The sequence below is a fragment of the Hemiscyllium ocellatum genome, chromosome 17 (genome assembly GCF_020745735.1).
Source record: "Hemiscyllium ocellatum isolate sHemOce1 chromosome 17, sHemOce1.pat.X.cur, whole genome shotgun sequence".
Lineage (NCBI taxonomy): Eukaryota > Metazoa > Chordata > Chondrichthyes > Orectolobiformes > Hemiscylliidae > Hemiscyllium > Hemiscyllium ocellatum.
Window position 1 is genome coordinate 4,521,246 of NC_083417.1, and position 20,875 is coordinate 4,542,120.

Sequence of the window (20,875 nt, forward strand, 5' to 3'; positions counted from 1 at the left end):
GATGGTTCTGTTAGATAGATTTGGTGCACATAAACAGCTAATTCTCTTTGTTTTTGGGGTCTTCCTAACTTATTTGTCAATTTAATAGTTCCTGTAGTGTAGTGATAGATATAGGACAGAGGACAGATGTCAGAGGTAGTTTCTTTTCTCAGAGTAGTAAGGGTATGGAATGCTTAGCCTGCAATGGTATTCGATTAGATTAGATTAAATTACTTAGTGTGGAAACAGGCCCTTTAGCTCAACACGTCCACACCAATCCGCCGAAGCGCAACCCACCCAGATCCATTCCCCTACATTTACCCCTTCACCTAACACTACGGGCAATTTAGCATGGCCAATACACCTAACCTGCATATTTTTGGACTGTGGGAGGAAACCGGAGCACCTGGAGGAAACCCATGCAGACATGGGGAGAACGTGCAAACTCCACACAGTAAGTCGCCTGAGGCGGGATTTAAACCAGGGTCTCTGACGCTGTGAGGCAGCAGTGCTAACCACTGTGCTGCCCATATTTCGCAAACTTAAAGTACATTTAAGTCGTCATTGGACAAGCATATGGATGTACATGGAATAGTGTAGGTTAGATGGGCTTCAGATTGGTATGACAGGTCGGCGCAACATCGAGGGCCGAAGGGCCTGTACTGTGCTGTAATGTTCTATGGTCAGGCAATTGGGTCAGCAATCTGAAGGGTGAGAGTTGGAACCTCTGTAGCCTGATGTTGTGCAATTCAAAAAATCCAGTGGGCGTGCACCAAAAATATGACCATGTGAGGCATTGTTTCTCTCAGCCCTGCCATGACATAACGTACTGCTATATGTGACCAAATATCCACTGAAATTTGAATGTAAATTCTTTATCAAAAATACTCTCAAATGATTTTGATGGGAAGAGCAAGAAGATCGTTGCAAACTAAATGGTCCCATTTTAACTGGAATGGATGTTAGGGGGTGGGGTGGGTGGTGAGGGTGTGAAAGTGCCAGAAAAAAGTGACCTAGAGCTGTACAGGTCAGGTTGTCGGTCTTGGAAGGTGGCAGGACAAATGGAGAAAGCTGATTAAAAGGGATTTTGGAACCATGGCCTTAATAAGCAATAAACAAAGGCTTGGTGTCTAAAAGCCAGGAGGTAATGCTGAACCTTTATAAAACACAGCTCGAGTTTTGTCGCCAGGTCTGGGCACCATACTTCAGGAAAACCATCAAAGCTTTTGAGAAGGGGTAGAGGAAATTTACTAAGATGATACCAGTGATGGAGGGACTAGAAAAACTGATCCCTCCTCAGTTAATGGCCACAAGGCCACTAATTACTTCATTTTCTTGCCTTGCAAATTAATTCAGGATTATTAAAGAAAGACAATGGAACACCAGAAGATGAAGAGAACTTTGATGAAGCAATCAAAAACGTCAACACTGCCCTGAATCCTACTAAGGTACGATTGCTGGTGCCGTTGCTTCATTATGTGCTGCTTTCTGATATGGAGCATGAGATTGACACACCAGTGAACAAATATCAGAAGACTAGTAAAGGTATCTCCTCCTCATGTCATGCTGCTACATCTTCCCTTGCCATCCGAGCTGTAGCTTGGAAGTTGAAGATCTTCATATACTCCACATTGTGTAGCTGATGCAATAGAGGACACGCATTTTAGGAGCTGTTACATCACTTGCAGTGTCCCCACAGCTGGAGTCGACAGAACTCGTACAGCTGTATCTGTGCTTCTGCAATGCAGCCAGTACCTGTCTGGAAGTGATTGAGTCATAGCTAATCGGTCATGGGATTAGGGATTCCTCTGGGCCAATAGACCATTCATCTCGGGGTCATTAGTCTGCTTTATCTAATTTTTCATAAAGTCGCCATTAGGATCAGTACCAGCAAGGAGACCATTGCCCATTTTTGTGGATTTCAGCAATTTGTAACAGCTTGTTGTAAAAGCCAGGGGGTAATGCTGGACCTTTATAAAACACAGCTCGAGTTTTGTCACCAGGTCTGGGCACCATACTTCAGGAAAACCATCAAAGTTATTGAGAAGGGGTAGAGGAAATTTACTAAGATGAGTGTGGGATCCTACTCCTTTGCGGAGGGAGAACATTCTGTCAGATGTTCAGCTGCTGAGTTACATATGACAGGGGCAGATGTTTGTTATATTCTTAGGTCAGTTCCCCATTTAGACTTGGCCACTTTCCTCGATCTTGCTTCTGTCTGCCATTTTCACCTTTTACTTTGATGTCATCATCTTAAAAGCTATGAGTCTCATTTATTCCATTATTTCATGCAATATGGGCATGATGGACTGGTCCAGCATGCATTGTTCATCCCTAATTACCCTCATGAAGGTGTTGGTGAGCTGACACCTTGAGCCATATAGTCCTTGGAGTTTAGGAACAACCATTGTACTATTATGAAGGTGTTCCAGGATTTTGAGTGATGCATCAGTTATATAGGTCCAAGTCAGGATGGGCGTGTGGCTTGGAGGGGAACAGGTATTACTCAAAGACAAACTGATTTAAAGTTGTGTGCCAGTCTTCTCTCATTCCAGCATATGGTAAGTTCTCACTTTGCATCTCTAGTCCTAAAATGAAAAAAAAAACTGATTTTTTTCTTTTCAAGATTAGTCAGCAAATCATTAGTCACAGTAGAATGGAGGAATATCTGACATTTTAAGAATGACTTGAGTTGTAGAAGATGAATCGGGTCTGCTCTAGGTCAATGTTGGAACTACCAGCTTCTCCTAGAAAGATCGTTTCTGATGCTTTGTGAATTCAAATGCACCTCCCAATAGTCCCTACTTTTCAAAACTTAAAATTCTTTTCAAAACAAATCAAAACCGCACAGAGGGCAAAAAGCTAGACATTTAGCATGTCCCCATTCCATATTGATTAGATTAGTAAGATGTTTAGCCTCACTGTTAGTAGTTGATGACTGACATTGCAATATACATTTGGGTGAGGAATGCATTTAACCATCTTAGCTCGTGCATCTGTTAGTCTGTCAGAGAAGGTTAAGAAGGGATTTGATGGAATGACTGGTGGGATGTTAACCAGAGAATGCAGATTTTAAAGTAAAAGGCTTAAGAAAAGCAGGAGTGAAACATGGAGACGTTCTTTGCATCAAGTTATGGAAAATGCAGCCGAAAAAGCTGGTAGGAACAGAATCAATGGGAGCTTTCCAAAGAGAAATGGCTAAGTAGAATCACAGATTCCCTACAGTGTGGGAGCAGGTAGTTCATTCCATCAAGTCTATATCGACCCTTCGAAGAGCATCCCACCCAGACCCACTCCCCTACCCTATAACTCTGCATTTCCCATGGTCAATCCAATTAACTTGCCACATTTTTGGACTTTGAGAGGAAACTGGAGCACCCGGAGGAAACCCACAGAGACACAAGGAGAATGTGCACCTCCACACCGACAGGTACCTGAGGGTGGGATTGAACCCAGGTCTCTGGCATTGTAAGGCAGTAGTGCTAACCACTGAGCCACTGTGCTGCTGGAAAGCGCTGGAAAAGGAAAACCATTTGTTGGGCTAATTGGGAAATAGCAGTGAAGTGGAGCTAAATGGAGTCACTTTGAAAAGGTAAATAAGGTCACAATAGAGCAAATGATTTCCTTCTGTGCTGTATAATTCAATACTTGAAATGGGAACTTCTATTTCTGACATGTTCTTCTCTTTAAATGTATCTTTGTAGATTCCAAGTAACGTAGAAGAGCTGTTCAAGGATGAGAGATGCACCAACATCAATGCGCAGGTCGGAGTAAAGAACAAAACAAACCCTTTTTAACATTTGAACATTTAATCTGAAGAAGAGAATGTTCTATATTATGTATTTATCCCTGATTCCCCAACCCACCCACACACACAAGATCAGTTTTTGTTTAACATGTTGACTTGAGCTATTGGATAAGACAGCACAGTGTTGAGATCCATTGACTAGTCTAATAGGTATTCTCCCCCGTTATTAGAGTAGATAATGACCTGGGATTTGATATTTCCCTTTGATTTGTGTCCCCTTCTTCCTAAGACCTCTAACTCACTTGACCACTTGTTCATAAAGGGTAAGCTGAATGAGTTGGTGTCAGTTGTCTTTTGGAAGCTGACAACTAGGTTACTACGTCCTGGTATTTCAGAAAGGAATATGTGTTATGCCATCTTCCTGGCATGGTGCTCAATGCCTACAATTTTGTCTGCAACGTGTTTTTACATTTCACAACATTGCACTTGAATAGGACTGCTTCAGTAGTGACTCACAAGATAGGATTGTAATGTTAAAAGATTAAATTGTACTACTTCTCTGAACATTAATGTAATATGAAAGTGCAGTTTAACCATATCTTTGGATGGGAATGACCACCGTGAAACAATGCAGATGACTATCCACTGAAATTTACACTTCAATTAGATATTAATCCCCTGCTATTGTCAAGTTAAACTATCAATTCAATCTCCCATTCAGAAATGCTTTCTGGCCAGAGACCTTTCTCACCTTCATTGTCTTGAGAAATCACTGAGTCAGGAAATTGTCTGCATAAAGATTCCCCAGGATTGGGGCATTGGTATTTGCATTATCTCTGAGGATGATCTCATCCTGCCATTGTACCTGGGGTAGCATGTGACTGTGTGTAACAGGGGGGTTGTCTTATAAGAGTCAAAGAGCTATAGAAATGTACAGCACGGAAACAGACCCTTCGGTCCACTTCATCCATTCCGACCAGACACCCCAACCTAATCTAGTTCCACCTGCCAGCACCTGGCCCACATCCCTCCAATTCCTATTCATATACCCATCCAGATGCCTTTTAAATGTTGCAATTGTACCAGCCTCCACCACTTCCTCTGGCAACTCATTCCATACACATACCACTCTCTGCATGAAAAAGTTGCCCCTTAGGTCTCTTTTATATCTTTCCCCTCTCACCCTAAACCTATGTCCTCAGTTCTATACCCCCCCCCATTCCAGGGAAAAGACTTTGACTTTGTTGGCTGCGTAGAACAGTTGATCTTCTGTAATTACACCGGCACCACCCCCCACCTCTTCCTCCGCTACATTGATGACTGCATTGGCGCCACCTCATGCTCCCGCTAAGAGGTTGAGCAATTCATCAACTTCACCAACACATTCCACCCTGACCTTAAATTTACCTGGACCATCTCTGACACCTCCCTCCTCTTCCTGGACCTCTCCATCTCCATTAATGGCGACCGACTTGACACTGACATTTTTTATAAACCCAACGACTCCCACAGCTACCTGGATTACATCCCGTATTCCCAATTCCTCCGCCTCTGCCATATCTGCTCCCAGGAGGACCAGTTCCACCACAGAACACACCAGATGGCCTCCTCCTTTAGAGACAGCAATTTCCCTTCCCACGTGGTTAAAGATGCCCTCCAATGCATCTCGTCCACATCCCGCACCTCCGCCCTCAGACCCCACCTCTCCAACCGTAACAAGGACAGAACGACCCGATGCTCACCTTCCACCCTACCAACCTTCACATAAACCAAATCATCTGCCGACATTTCCGCCACCTCCAAAAAGACCCCACCACCAGGGATTTATTTCACTCCCCACCCCTTTCCGCCTTCCGCAAAGACCGTTCCCTCTGTGACCACGCCCCTCTACAATGCACCCTCCCATCCTGGCACCTTCCCCTGCCACCGCAGGAACTGTAAAACCTGCACCCATACCTCCTCCCTCACCTCGATCCAAGGCCCTAACGGAGCCTTCTACATCCATCAAAGTTTTACCTGTACATCCACTAATATCACTTATTGTATCCGTTGCTCCCGATGCGGTCTCCTCTACATTGGGGAGACTGGGCGCCTCCTGGCAGAGCGCTTTAGGGAACATCTCTGGGACACCCACACCAATCAACCACACCACCCCATGACCCAACATTTCAACTCCCCCTCCCACTCTGCCGAGCATATGGAGGTCCTGGGCCTCCTTCACCGCCGCTCCCTCACCACCAGACGCCTGGAGGAAGAACGCTTCATCTTCCGCCTCGGAACACTTCAACTCCAGGGCATCAATGTGGACTTCAACAGTTTCCTCACTTCCCCTTCCCCCATCTCACCCTAGTTCAAAACTTCCAGCTCAGCACTCTCCCCATGACTTGTCCGGACTTGTCCTACCTGCCTATCTCCTTTTCCACCTATCCACTCCACCCTCTCCTCCCTGACCTATCATCTTCATCTCCTCCCCACTCACCCATTGTACTCTATGCTACTTTCTCCCCACCCCCACCCTCCTCTTGCTTATCTCTCCATGCTTCAGGCTCTCTGCCTTTATGCCTGATGAAGGGCTTTTGCCCGAAACGTCGATTTCGCTGCTCCTTGGATGCTGCCTGAACTGTTGTGCTCTTCCAGCACCACTGATCCGGAATCTTTGTCTATTTACCCTAACCATGCCACTCATGATTTTATAAACCTCTATAAGGTCACCCCTCAGCCACCGACGCTCCAGGGAAAACAGCCCCAGCCTGTTCAGCCTCTCCCTATAGCTCAAATCCTCCAACCCTGGCAACATCCTCGTAAATCTTCTCTGAATTCTTTCAAGTTTCACAACATTCTTCCAATAGCAAGGAGGCCAGAATTGCATGCAATATTCCAACAGTGGCCTAACCGATGTCCTGTACAGCTGCAACATGGCCTCCCAACTCCTGTACTCAATACTCTGACCAATAAAGGAAAGCATACCAAATGCCTCCTTCACTATCCTATCTACCTGTGACTCCACTTTCAAGGAGCTATGAGCCTGCACTCCAAGGTCTCTTTGTTCAGCAACACTCCCTAGGCCCTTACCATTACGTGTATAAATCCTGCTAAGATTTGCTTTCCCAAAATGCAGCACCTCGCATTTATCTGAATTAAACTCCATCTGCCACTTCTCAGCCCATTGGCCCATCTGATCAAGATCCTGTTGTACTGTGAATTAACCTTCATCGCTGTCCACTACAGCTCCATTTTGGTGTCATCAGCAAACTTACTAACTATGCCTCTTATGTACACACCCAAATCATTTACATAAATGACAAAAAGTAGTGGACCCAGCACCGATCCTTGTGGCACTCCACTGGTCACAGGCCTCCAGTCTGAAAGACAACTCTCCACCACCACCCTCTATCTTCTACCTTCAAGCCAGTTCTGTATCCAAATTGTGAGTTCTTCCTGTATTCCATGAAAGCTAACCTTGCTCACCAGTCTCCCATGGGGAACCTTGTCAAACGTCTTACTGAAGTCCATATAAATCACGTCTACCGCTCTGCCCTCATCAATCCTCTTTGTTACTTCTTCAAAAAAACTCAATCAAGTTTGTGAGATATGATTTCCCACACATAAAGCCATGCTGACTATTTGCCAGAATTTGGCCCATATCGCTCTAACCCATCCTATTCATGTATCCATTTAGATGCCTTTTAAATGCTGTAATTGTACCAGCCTCCTCCACTTTCTCTGGCAGTTCATTGCATACACGCACCACCCTCTGCATGAAAATGTTGCCCCAAGGTCTCTTTTAAATCTTTCCCTTCTCATCTTAAACCCATGTCCTCTAGTTTTGTACTTGTTGAATGCCTTGCTGAAGTCCATATCAATCACATCCACCGCTCTGCCCTCATCAATCCTGTTTGTTACTTCCTCAAAAAACTCAATCAAGTTTGTGAGACATGATTTCCCACGCACAAAGCCGTGTTGACTATCCATAATCAGTCCTTGCCTTTCCAAATACGTGTACATCCTGCCCCTCAGGATTCCCTCCAACAATAATGCTTGTATGGCGTGTGACTGGGGGGGGGCGCGGTGTGTGTGTAAGCATGGCCTGTATAAAGGGAATGTGTGTTCTTTGTTGAGTGCCTCACTTGGACTCAACCTTGCAAGCCTGTGAGCAGGGTTGGGTGGCCAAAGAGGGTCATCTAGACTATACAAGCTTTAATAAACTTTAACTGTTTCCTTTTTGCCAGAATGCCATATGCTCTGTGAAGTGTGTTAAAGGTTCCTCCAGAAAGCTTGCACTGTACTGTGTTTAATACATTTGGCTGCTTGTTCACAGAAGTGGATGTGCTGCTGTTACATCAAATGTGTAAGAACCGCAAGAGTAAAAGAACCTAAAGGAGGAGATAAAAAAACACCAAATTGTTTGAATGTGTCGGTTTTATTGGGAGGTCTTTGTTCTCCGAATTGCTGTGTTTGCCTCTAACTGCAGTGATGGTTACATGTGCGAGACCATACTTGACCTGCTGCTTTGTTTATTGTTCAGAGTCCTTCATTTTGGATCCTAACCCGAGCTGTGAAGCAATTTGTGGAAAAAGAAGGGCTAGGAAACTTGCCAGTACGTGGTACTATCCCGGACATGATTGCAGACTCAACTAAGTTCATTAGACTGCAGAACATGTATGTAACCGAAATGATTTAACCAAAGTATTTGTCTTTTCCATAGTTTGGTGAATTTGAGTACCACCAGTTCCTCTCAGCTATTCTCAAAAGTGTCCTTTGTCCTGATATGAGGAAGCTTTTCTTTTTCCTAATGTTCTCTGCAGAGGTCTTCCCTGACAACTAAAGGTTATCCTGCTGCTTACCGTGTTTTTCCTTCTCCTGAGTTATTCACTCTAACATCACCCCAAAGACATGAGCAACATATGTGGGCTAATGTTTTTTTTTAGATTAGATTAGATTAGATTAGACTTACAGTGTGGAAACAGGCCCTTCGGCCCAACAAGTCCACACCGACCCGCCGAAGCGAAACCCACCCATACCCCTACATTACCCCTTACCTAACACTACGGGCAATTTAGCATGGCCAATTCACCTGACCCGCACATCTTTGGACTGTGGGAGGAAACCGGAGCACCCGGAGGAAACCCACGCAGACACGGGGAGAACGTGCAAACTCCACACAGTCAGTCGCCTGAGTCGGGAATTGAACCCGGGTCTTCAGGCGCTGTGAGGCAGCAGTGCTAACCACTGTGCCACCGTGCCGCCCACTAATGTTCCAAGTGCATTAGCTGAGGGAGCACCACATTGTCGGAGGGTCACTGCTGAGGGAGGGCCACATTGTTGGAGGATCAGTACTGAGGGAGCACTGCAGTATTGGAGGGTCAGTACTGAGGGTATGCACACTGTTGGAAGGTCAGTCCTGAGGGAGTGTCATGCTGTCTGAAGTACCATATTTTTAGTGGAGACCTCCCTTCTCTGATAATTGTAATAGATTCCACAATGGTAAATGTTGGGAAGCTGAAAGCCATTATTTTGGTCCTGACTCCAAACTCCTCCCATCCAGACAACAGTGTGAACATACAGACACCAGTCAGAGAGTAAGTCAGTCTGTGTACAGCCTTTTTCACATTTCATTATGAAATTAGCTTCTGACCTCGTATTTATGTCGTCACTCAGACTGCCTGTATGACCTCCCTAAAAGCACCCGACTTCACTATGTTTAAGCTCGTCTACAATAGGGTTAGTCTGAGGAAACCCTCATTCATCATGTCTTTGTTACCTCTAGCGCACTCTCCTGATATTCTGTATTCTGAAACCATTTCAAACTGCAACCTGCATCTTAACTTACATCAAAACATCCGATTTCTCTGACACTCGTATGCTCCCTGACTTTCATTGTTTCCTTTTCATCTTACAATTATATGTTAAAATACTCATCCTTTTTTCAAATCCCTCCATAACTTTGTTGCTCCCTATCTTGATCTGTGCTCATCTAATTCTGCTCTTTTGAGTATCCCTAATTATAATCACACCACCATGGCCTGATATTGCCCAGGTCCCGAGTGCTGGAATTCCCTCCCTGCTACTCTCTTCTCTAATTTTGCTTTCCTTTTTAATGCAGTCCTTTAAACTTCCTTGACAAAGTTTTGGTCATCTGTCCAAATATCTTCCAGTGTCTAGATGTTACACTTTGTTTTATAATGCTCTGTAAAGCAATTGGAGCGCTTCATTATGATCACATTGCTGTATAAGCTGTAGTTACCCTTCAGAGAAAAGAGTAGCTGGTCATCGTTATTTAACCAGTAAGCGTTATTTATTCCACAAACACAATCACTAAAGTATACAGTCTGATTTATTGCACTGTGGTTTGTGGGATTTTGCTGTATGAAGTTTAGCTGCTAACTTTCTTCCTTGACAACAGTGAACTTCAAACGTATGTCATTGTTGACACAATATTTTGGGACATCTTGAAGGTATGAACAGCACTGTATAAATACAAATTATTATTTTTATTATGGGCATATTGCAAGAGTTGCATCTAGTATAGGGGTTTTCAACTTGTCACACTTCCGTATGGTCTTTCTAAGAGACTGTACAATCAGTAGAAACGTTCTTGTTGTGGTCGTGATTTGTAGGAATTTAAACTTGTTTTTCTCAACTTCTTTCTTGTAGAATCGCTTAAAAACTGAGAGAAAATTCATCAGTGTAAAAATGGGTTAGATTCTAGTTTCAGGACCTGAGGGGATTGTCTGAAAGTCCCCTGTACTACATAGGGGAGGCAGTGACGTAGTAGCCACTTCACTGGACCAGCAATCTAGAGCCCCAAGCTAATGCTGTGGGGACTTGGGTTTGAATACCCACTTGGCAGGTGGTGAAATCTGAATTCAATGTGAGAGACCTGGCCAAATAGCAACTGTCATAGAACAGTACGGTGCAGAACAAGCCCTTCAGCACTCGATGTTGCACCGACTTGTGAAATAATCTAAGCTCATCATCCGACACTATTCCTATCATCATCCATGTGCTTATCCAAGGATTGTTTACATCTCCCTAATGTGGCTGAGTTAACTACATTGGCAGGCAGGGTATTCCACACCCTTACCACTCTCTGAGTAAAGAACCTGAGTAAAGAACATCTGTCTTAAATCTATCACCCCTCAATTTGTTGTTATGCCCCCTTGTAGACGCTGACATCATCATCCCAGGAAGAAGACTTTCACTGTCTACCCTATCTAATCCTCTGATCATCTTGTCTATCTTATCAAATTCCCTTCTTAGCCTTCATCTTTCCAACGACAACAGAAGCAAGTCTCTCGGCCTTTCCTCATAAGACCTTCCCTCTAGTCCAGGCAACATCGTGGTAAATCTCTTCTCCACCTTTTTCCAATGCTTCCACATCCTTCCTGTAATGAGGCGACCAGAACTGTACACAATATTCCAAGTGTGGCCGCACTAGCGTTTTGTAAAGTTGCAGCATGACATTACGGTTCCGGAACTCAATCCATCTACCAATGAAACCTAACACACTGTATGCCTTCTTAACAGCACTATCCACCTGAGTGGCAACTTTCAGGGATCTATGTACATGGACTCCAAGATCCCTCTGCACATCCACACTACCAAGAATTTTTCCATTGACCCAGTACTCTGCCTTCCTGTTATTCTTCCCAAAGTGCATCACCTCACATTTAGCTGCATTGAACTCCATTTGCCACCTCTCAGACCAATTCTGCAGTTTATCCAAGTCCGTTTGAAACCTGTAACATTTTTCCACACTGTCCCCTACTCCATTGACTTTGTTTCAAAAGCCCATCTGGTTCATTAATGTCCTTTTAGAAAGGAAATCTGTTGTCCTTAGCTGGTCTGGTTTACATGTGACTTCAGACCCACAGTGTTTGATTGTTAACTGTACTCTGGGCAATTAAGGGTGAACAACGAAAGCTAGTCAAGCCAATGACACCCAAATCGCCTGAACAAATTTTGTAAAAAGTCTTGTCTCGGGCTTCACTAAGGAGATGCCACAACGTCATCCACTGCGTTCTGCTTCTTTGTATCCAAGCCTTCAGTTTTCTCCGAGATGTACTCAGTCTTATCCCTATTTCACTGCCAAGGGAAGCGGGGAAGCGTACGCACGGCACACAACCTCTAAACTGAGCCTGTCAGTCCGGGTGGCCTGATTCTATGCTGTAAACACCTCTTTAATACCCAACTAACACCTGACTTTCTGATTCTGGTGTGATATTTCCATTCAAACAGAACTTTAAATACGATTATTAAATAGGACTTTAAATAGGATTAAAACTCTCATTCCAATAGGTCCCATCTCTCTCTCAATAAGAATCAATACCAGATTTTGATGGAATCAGATACTGCTGTAAATACACTGCAGGCCATCTTGAAAGTGTGTTAGTATTTCAGTTTAGACCTTTCATCAGACCTCAGCTGGAGTTTTCTTTTAGAAATCAGTCATGATCACAAGATCAGATTACAGTGAGCTCCTTGACCTAATGGGTCTTGCTCTTAGAGTGCCATCTGCTTGTCACAGCTCCTCATAGCAACATGAACGGAAAAATCTCACTTTGTCAGCTTTTTGGAAAGATGGAATCTCGAGCAAGGTGGTACTTGCTCCGTACTACACTAGACCACAGGTCTGGTGACCATTTCCACCCTTTACATCATTTCATTTGGTGTCTAGTTTTAAATAGCTGACAGTCCTTGTTTCTGTGTTATGTTTGTGTACTTGATTCTGCCTCTCTTTCTCTCAGATATCGTGAAAAGGCAAAAGAAGATGCATCTGTTATAGGTGACTATGTCACTGAAATACTGGAATCTATTGGCAGGGTAAAGTTACGTAGGATTCAACTCTTTCCTTATTGCATTTTTACTAATGAATTGCTTTATAGAAGTTACCAAGCGCATCAAATCTAAATGTGATGAATGATCACCTAATCTGATTATGATCCTGTTGGGCAGACAGGAGGGAAAATCCTGATGTCTCTTCCCAGTAATAACTGAATATTCTACATCCACCTGCACAAGTTCCTATCAAGCCTCAGTTTAATGTCTGATCCAAAAAAAAGTACCCTGACATTGTAACCCAACTTTCATATTCTTTATATATAGATTTATATTATTTTTAGATTTTCATCTGCAATGTTTTGCTTTTGTGTTTATGTGGCTCATTCCTCTACCTTTTCAAGAATTGTGGAATCAAGCAAGGTACTAAGAATTGAAACAAAACAAAGAATTGCAGATGTTGTAAATCTGAAACAAAAGCAGAAAATGCTGGCAAAGCTCAGGTCTGGCAGCATCCGTGGGAAGAAATCAGAGTTGATGTTTTGAGTCATCAGAACTGTTAGTGGCTCGGCAAAAGTGGTATTTATGCGAAAGATGAAGTTTGTGGGTAAGCCGTACTGAGAGTAACCCATTTAATATGGTAGAAGGCCCAGGAGTAGGTGAGAATCCTGTCACCTTCAATAGGATGCTGTGACAAGACACATGTTCCGTTCCGTTCCCTTCCCTGTAAGCATTCCGCAGGGACCGTTCCCTCTAGTCCATGCCTCCTCCACTCCCAACACCACCTCCCATCCCTATGGCATCTTCCTATTCAATTGCAGAAAGTGTAATTACCTGCCTGTTTAGGACTACCTTCCTTACTGTCTAAAGTCCCAGACACACCACCTAGGTGAAGCAGCAATGTACCTGTACTTCATTCAGTCTAGTTCACTCTATTTCATTGTTCAGTTTGGTCTACTCTACACTGGGGAGATGAAAGGCAGACTGAGTGACCACTTTGCAGAACACTGGCATTCTGTCCTCAAAAGTGAGCTGGACTTCCAGTTGCTTGCCACTCCAACAGACCATCATGTTCCCATATCAAAATCTCTGTTGTAAGCCTGCTATAATGTTCCAGCGAGTCTCAGTGCAAGCTCGAAGAGCAGCATCTCATTTTCCTCTGGGTACCTGGAGTCTCTGGGACTCAACATCAAGTTCAATAACTTTACAGCCTGACTCTATCCTTCCATGTTTTTATATCCGCCCCATACTCCGACCTCTTATGACTATGGTTGCTTTTAGTACAGTCGCCTGTTCTGACCTACTCCTAGGCTAATTATCAGATCAGACCCTGCTGAGTACCGCCAGCAATTTGTTTTTATTTCAACCCGGAATTGAGCTGTTTTGGATTGAGTGTTGTGTAATGGGAAAGGCTAATTAATAACTTCGTTCTAAAGGAGCCTTTGGGAAATGGTAGCCATAACATAGTAGTGTAAATGTCTTAAGTTTGATTGTGACATTCTGAAACTAAGGCCTGAAGTCTGTGCCAAGGAAACTGAGGGTATGAGGGGGCAAGTTGGCTATGGTGGATAGGAAAAATGCAGAAGGATTTAATGGTAGACGGGTAAAAGAAATATGACAAAAATCTGTATTACTCAGTGGAAAAGGCCAATTAATCCGTGATCAATAAAAGAAGTTAAAGGTTGCATTAAATCAAAGGAAGTAGCTTGCATGAATGCTGGAAAGAGTGGCAAGCCTGTGAACTGGGAGTGATTAGGATTAGCAAAGGAGGACCAAGGAACCAATAAGGAAATGGAGACAGGAATATGAATGTAAGGAATGAGGTACACAGGCTTTTGCTGTCTGCATTTCTTGATATAGGAAAGAGAAAAAGGTTAACAAGGAGAAATGGAGGCCCATTACAAATGGGAATGTGAGAATTTGGAAAAGAGAATGGAAATGGTAGAGAAACTAAGCAGTTATCTTGCATCTGTTATCACTGAAAATCTCCAGAAAAACTAAGCGACTTAGAGACTTGTATAATTGGGGAACCAATAAAAATTAGATTTAGTAAAGAGGGTAGACTTGAAAACTTAGCTGAATTAAGGGTTGATGCATCCCTTGTAGCAGATAAATTTCATCCCAAAATGTTGAAGAAAACAACATTGGATTAGTGGATGTATCGGTGGTTACATTTTCTAACTCCAGATTCTAGAAAGGTCGCTACAGCCTATAATTGTAACCAGCCAAGACTCGTAGGGCCAGAGTCATCGCGGATTCTATTATGAGGGGAGTAGATAGGCGGTTCTGTGGCCGAAAATGGGACTCCCGGATGGTACGTTGCCTCCCAGGTGCTTGGGTCAGGCGATGTCACCGATTGGCTGCAGACCATTCTGAAAGGAGAGGGTGAAAAGCCAGTTGTTGTGGTGCATATGGGCACTATGTAATTATAATTATATGAGTAAAAAAAAAATGAGATGAGGTCCTGAAAGCTGAATTCAGGGATTTAGGAGAGAAGTTAAAGAGAAGGACCTCAACGGTAGTGATTTCTGGATTGCTACCAGTGCCATGTGCTAGCCAGAGTAGAAATGAAAGAATAGGCAGGATGAACACATGGCTTGAGGGATGGTTAGGAAGGAGGGGTTCAGATCTGTGGGACATTGGGACCGGTTTTGGGGAAGTTGGGACTATTACAAATTGGATGATCTATACCTGAACCACACTGGAACTAATGTCTTTCGGGGAGTTTTGCTACTGCTGTTGGGGAGGGTTTAAACTAATGTGGCAGGGGGCTGGGAACCAGAAGAGAACACCAGTAGGCAGCGAGGTGGAGACTGGAGACTGTAAGGATCATGAAGTTAGCATTACCAAGTGGAAGAGTAGGCCAAGAACAGATGAACGCAAAAGAACTGGCGGCCTGAAATGCATATACTTTAATGCAAGGAGTATAGTGTATAAGGCAGATGAACTTCAGGCTTGGATTGGTGCCTGGGAGTATGACGTTATTGCAATCACGGAGACTTGGTTGAAGGAAGGACATGATTGGCAACTAAATGTCCCAGGGTATAGACACTTCAGGCAGGACAGGGAGGGAAGTAAAAGCGGGGTGAGGAGTCGCATTGCTGGTCAGGGATAATATCATGGGTATGATAAAGGAAGATGCTATGGCGGGCAAGAGCAGGAGGCGTTATGGGTAGAGCTAAGAAATAAGAAGGGTGCAGTTACATTATTGGGGCTGTATTACAGGCCTCCAAAACAGAGCGTGAGATAGAAGAACAAATAGGTAAACAGATTATGGAAAAATGTAGGGGCAACAGTGTGGGGTGATGGGAGATTTTAACTTTCCCAACATTGACTGGGGTACATTTAATATCAGAGGTCTGGATGGGGCAGAATTTGTAAGGAACGTCCAGGAAGTTTTCTAGAGCAGTCTGTCAATAGTCCAATGAGGGAAGGAGCCATATTGGACCTGGTATTGGGAAATGAGTCAGGCCAGGTGGTAGAGTCATAGAGATGTACAGCACGGAAACAGACCCTTCCGTGCCAACCAGATATCCCAACCCAACCTAGTCCCACCTGCTAGCACCCGGCCCATATCCCTCCAAAACCTTCCTATTCATATACACATCCAAATGCCTCTTAAATGTTGCAATTGTACCAGTCTCCACCACTTCCTCTGGCAGCTCGTTCCATACACGTACCACCCTCTGTGTGAAAAAGTTCCCCCGTAGGTCTCTTTTATATCTTTCCCCTCTCGCCCTAAACCTATGCCCTCTAGTTCTGGACTTCCCGACCCCAGGGAAAAGACTTTGCCTATTTACCCTATCCTTGCCCCTCATCATTTTGTAAACCTCTATAAGGTCACCTCTCAGCCTCTGACGCTCCAGGGAAAACAGCCCTGGCCTGTTCAGCCTCTCCCTATAGCTCAGATCCTCCAACCCTGGCAACATCCTTGTAAATCTTTTCTGAATCCTTTCAAGTTTCACAACATCTTTCCAATAGGAAGGAGACCAGAATTGCATGCAATATTCCAACAGTGACCTAACCAATATCCTGTACAGCTGCAACATGACCTCCCAACTGCTGTACTCAATTCTCTGACCAATAAAGAAAAGCATACCAAACGCTGCCTTCACTATCCTATCTACCTGTGACTCCACTTTCAAGGAGCTATGAGCCTGCACTCCAAGGTCTCTTTGTTCAGCAACTCCCTAGGCCCTTACCATTAAGTGTATAAGTCCTGCTAAGATGTGCTTTCCCAAAATGCAGCACCTCACATTTATCTGCATTAAACCCCATCTGCCACTTCTCAGCCCATCTGGTCACCCTCTTCGCTGTTCACTACACCTCCAATTTTGGTGTCATCTGCAAACTTACTAACTCTACCTCTTATGCATGCATCCAAATCATTTGTGTAAATGACAAAAAGTAGAGGACCCAGCACCGATCCTTGTGGCACTCCACTGGTCACAGGCCTCCAGTCTGAAAAACCACCTTCCACCACCACCACCTTTCTACCTTTCTACCAAAGGTCTTCTACCTTTGAGCCAGTTCTGTATCCAAATGGTTAGTTCTCCCTGTATTCCATGAGATCTAACCTTGCTAATCAGTCTCCCATGGGGAACCTTGTCGAATGCTTTATAGATCGCATCTACCACTCTGCCCTCATCAATTCTCTTTGTTACTTCCTCAAAAAACTCAGTCAAGTTTGAGACATGATTTCCCACGCACAAAGCCATGTTGACTATCCCTAATCAATCCTTGCCTTTCCAAATACATGCACATCCTGTCCCTCAGGATTCCCTCCAACAACTTGCCCACCATTGACGTCAGGTTCACTGGTCTATATTTCCCTGGCTTGCCCTCACTACCCTTCTTAAAGAGTGGCACCATGTTAGCCAACCTCCAGTCTTCCAGCATCTCACCTGTGACTATCGATAATACAAATATCTCAGCAAGAGGCCCAGCAATCACTTCTCTAGCTTCCCACAGAGTTCTAGGATACACCTGATCAGGTCCTGGGGATTTATCCACCTTTATCCATTTCAAGACATCCAGCACTTCCTCCTCTGTAATGTGGACATTTTGCAAAGATGTAACCACCTATTTCTCTTCAATCTATATCTTCCATATCCTTTTCAGTTGCAGTGGGTGATTTCTTTGGGAATAATGACCACCATTCTGTATGTTTTAGAATATTTGTCTACAAAGGTGAGAGTGGTCCTAAGGGAAGAGTACTAAACTGGGCCAAGGCCAATTATATCAAAATTAGGCAGGAGCTGGGAAATGTGGATTGGACACAGCTATTTGAAGGGAAGTCCACATTTGATGTGGGGGAGGCTTTCAAAAATAGGTTGAAGATAGTGCAGGATAGACATGTCCCTTTGAAAAGAAGGGATAGGAAAGGCAAGATTCGTGAACCATAGATTGCAGGAGAAATCGTGCGACTAGCCAAGAGGAAGAGGGAAGCGTACATAAGGTCCAGGCAACTAAGAACAGAATTGGCCTTGGAGGAATATTGGGAGAGTAGGACCAATCTTAAACGAGGAATCAAGCGGGCTAAAAGGGGTCATGAAATAACTTTAGCGAGCAGAATTAAGGAGCATCCCGAGACCATTTATGTTTGTATGAGAAGCAAAAGGGTAACTAGAGAAGGGTTAGTCCACTAAAGGATAACGAAGGAAGGCTGTGTGTCAAACCTGAGAAAATGGGTGATATTCTCAATGATTGCTTTGCATCAATGTTCACTGAGGAGAGGGACATGAAGAATGTTGAGATTAGAAATAGAAGTTTGTTTACTCTGGATCACGTTGACATAACGAGGGAAGATGCGTTGGGTAGGCTAAAGGATATTAAGTTGGACAAATCCCCAGGACCGGATGGGATCTATCCCAGGTTGCTGAGGGAGGTGAGAGAGGAAATAGCTGGGGCCCTGACAGATATCTTTGTAGCATCCTTAAACACCGGTGAGGTGCCAGAGGATGGAAGGTTGCTTATGTTGTCCCCTGTACAAGAAGGGTAGTAGGGATATTCCAGGTAACCACAGACCACTGAGCCTGACATCAGTGATGGGAAAGTTGCTGGAGAGGTACTAAAGGAGAAAATTTATTTATTTTTGTTTGGAAAAGAATGGGCTTATCAGTGATAGGCAACATGGTTTTGTGTGGGGGAGAAGTGGTCAAGTTGATAGATGGTGGAAGGGCTGTCAGATGTCATATACATGGACTTTAACAAGGCATTTGATGAGGTTCCCCATGGTAAACTAATGGAGAAAGTGAAGTCACATGGTATGCAGGGTGTTCTGGGTAGGTGGATAAAGGACTGGGTAAAAACAAGGACTGCAGATGCTGGAAAAACACAGCAGTTCAGGCAGCATCTGAGGAGCAGGAAAATCGACGTTTTGGGCAAAAGCCCTTCATTAGGAGAGAGGCAGAAAGCCTGAGGGTGGAGAGATAAATGAGAGGAGGGTGGGGGTGGGGAGAAAGTAGGATAGAGTACAATAGGTGAGTGGGGGTGGGGATGGAGGGTGGAGTGTATAGGTGGAAAGGAAGATAGGTAGGACAAGTCATGGGGACAGTGCTGAGCTGGAAGTTTGGAACTGGGGTGAGGTGGAGGAAGGGGAAATGAGGAAACTGGAGATGTTCCCTAAAGCGCTTTGCTAGGAGGCACCCAATCTCCCCAATGTAGAGGAGACCACATCGGGAGCAACGGATGCAATAAATGATATTGGTGGATGTGCAGGTAAAACTTTGAATGTGGAAGGATCCTTTAGGGCCTTGGATGGAAGTGAGGGAGGAGGTGTGGGTGCAGGTTTTGCAGTTCCTGCGGTGGCAGGGGAAGCTGCCAGCACGGGAGGGTGGGTTGTTGGGGGGCGTGGACCTGACCAGGTAGTCACGGAGGGAACGGTCTTTGTGGAAGGCGGAAAGAGGTGGGAAGGGAAATATATCCCTGGTGGTGGGGTCCGTTTGGAGTTGGTGGAAATGTCGGATGATTTGGTTTATGTGAAGGTTGGTAGGGTGGAAGGTGAGCACTGGGGGGTTCTGTTCTTTTTACAGTTGGAGAGGTGGGGTCTGAAGGCAGAGGTGCGGGATGTGGACGAGATGCGTTGGAGGGCATCTTTAACCACGTGGGAAGGGAAATTGCGGTCTGTAAAGAAGGAGGCCATCTGGTGTGTTCTGTGGTGGAACTGGTCCTCCTGGGATCAGATACGGCGGAGGCGGAGAAATTGGGAATACGGGATGGCATTTTCTCAGGAGGTGGGAAGAGGTGTAATCCAGATAGCTGTGGGAGTCGGTGAGTTTGTAAAAAAAAAATTCAGTGTCAAGTCAGTTGTCATTAATGGAGATGGAGAGGTCCAGGAAGGGGAAGGAGGTGTCAGAGATGGTCCAGGTAAATTTAAGGTTAGGATGGAATGTGTTGGTGAAGTTGATGAATTGCTCAACCTCCTCGCGGGAGCACAAGGTGTTGCCAATGCAGTCATCAATGTAGCAGAGGAAGAGGTGAGGAGTTGTGCCGGTGTAACTACAGAAGATGGACTGTTCTACGTAGCTAACAAAGAGACAGGCATAGATGGGGCCCATACAGGTGCCCATGGCTACCCCTTTGGTCTGGAGGAAGTGGGAGGATTTGAAGGAGAAATTGTTGAGGGTGAGGATCAGTTCAGCCAAACGAATGAGAGTGTCAGTGGAAGGGTACTGTTGGGGACGTTGGGAGAGGAAGAAGCGGAGGGCTTGGAGGCCCAGGTCATGGCGGATGGAGGTGTAGAGGGATTGGATATCCATGGTGAAGATGAGGCATTAGAGGTCCGGGGAAATGGAAGTCTTGGAGGAAGTGGAGGGCATGGGTGGTGTCTCAAACATATGTGGGGAGTTCCTGGACTGGGGGGATAGGACAGTTTCGAGGTAGGTAGAGATGAGTTCAGTGGGGCAGGAGCATGCTGAGACAATGGATCGGCCAGGATGGTCAGGCTTGTGGATCTTGGGAAGGAGGTAGAACTGGGCTGGCACCTTCCCCTGCCACCTCAGGAATTGCAAAACCTGCACCCACACCACCTCCCTCACCTCCATCCAAGGCCCTAAAGGAGCCTTCCACATCCATCAACGTTTTACCTGCATATCCACCAATATCATTTATTGTATCCGTTGTTCCCGATGTGGTGGTCTCTACATTGGGGAGATCGGACGTCTCCTACAGAACGCTTTAGGGAACATCTCCAAGACATCCGCACCAATCAACCACACCGCCCTGTGGCCCAACATTTCAACTCCCCCTCCCACTCTGCGGAGGACATGGAGGTCCTGGGCCTCCTTCACCACAGCTCCCTCACCACCTGACGCCTGGAGGAAGAACGCCTCATCTTGTGCCTCTGAAACACTTCAACCCCAGGGCATC

At 44.9% G+C, this 20,875-nt stretch overlaps 1 protein-coding gene across 1 annotated transcript in view; it reads left to right on the forward strand.

Annotated features, from left to right (window-relative positions):
• Positions 1-20,875, forward strand: part of nae1 (nedd8 activating enzyme E1 subunit 1) — a 66,724-nt gene that overhangs the window by 24,452 nt on the left and 21,397 nt on the right. Inside the window, exons 11-14 of the mRNA XM_060837567.1 lie at positions 1,336-1,427; positions 3,684-3,743; positions 8,253-8,386; positions 12,475-12,550. Coding sequence (XP_060693550.1) covers positions 1,336-1,427; positions 3,684-3,743; positions 8,253-8,386; positions 12,475-12,550 — 362 coding nt within the window. The remainder of the gene's footprint in view (positions 1-1,335; positions 1,428-3,683; positions 3,744-8,252; positions 8,387-12,474; positions 12,551-20,875) is intronic.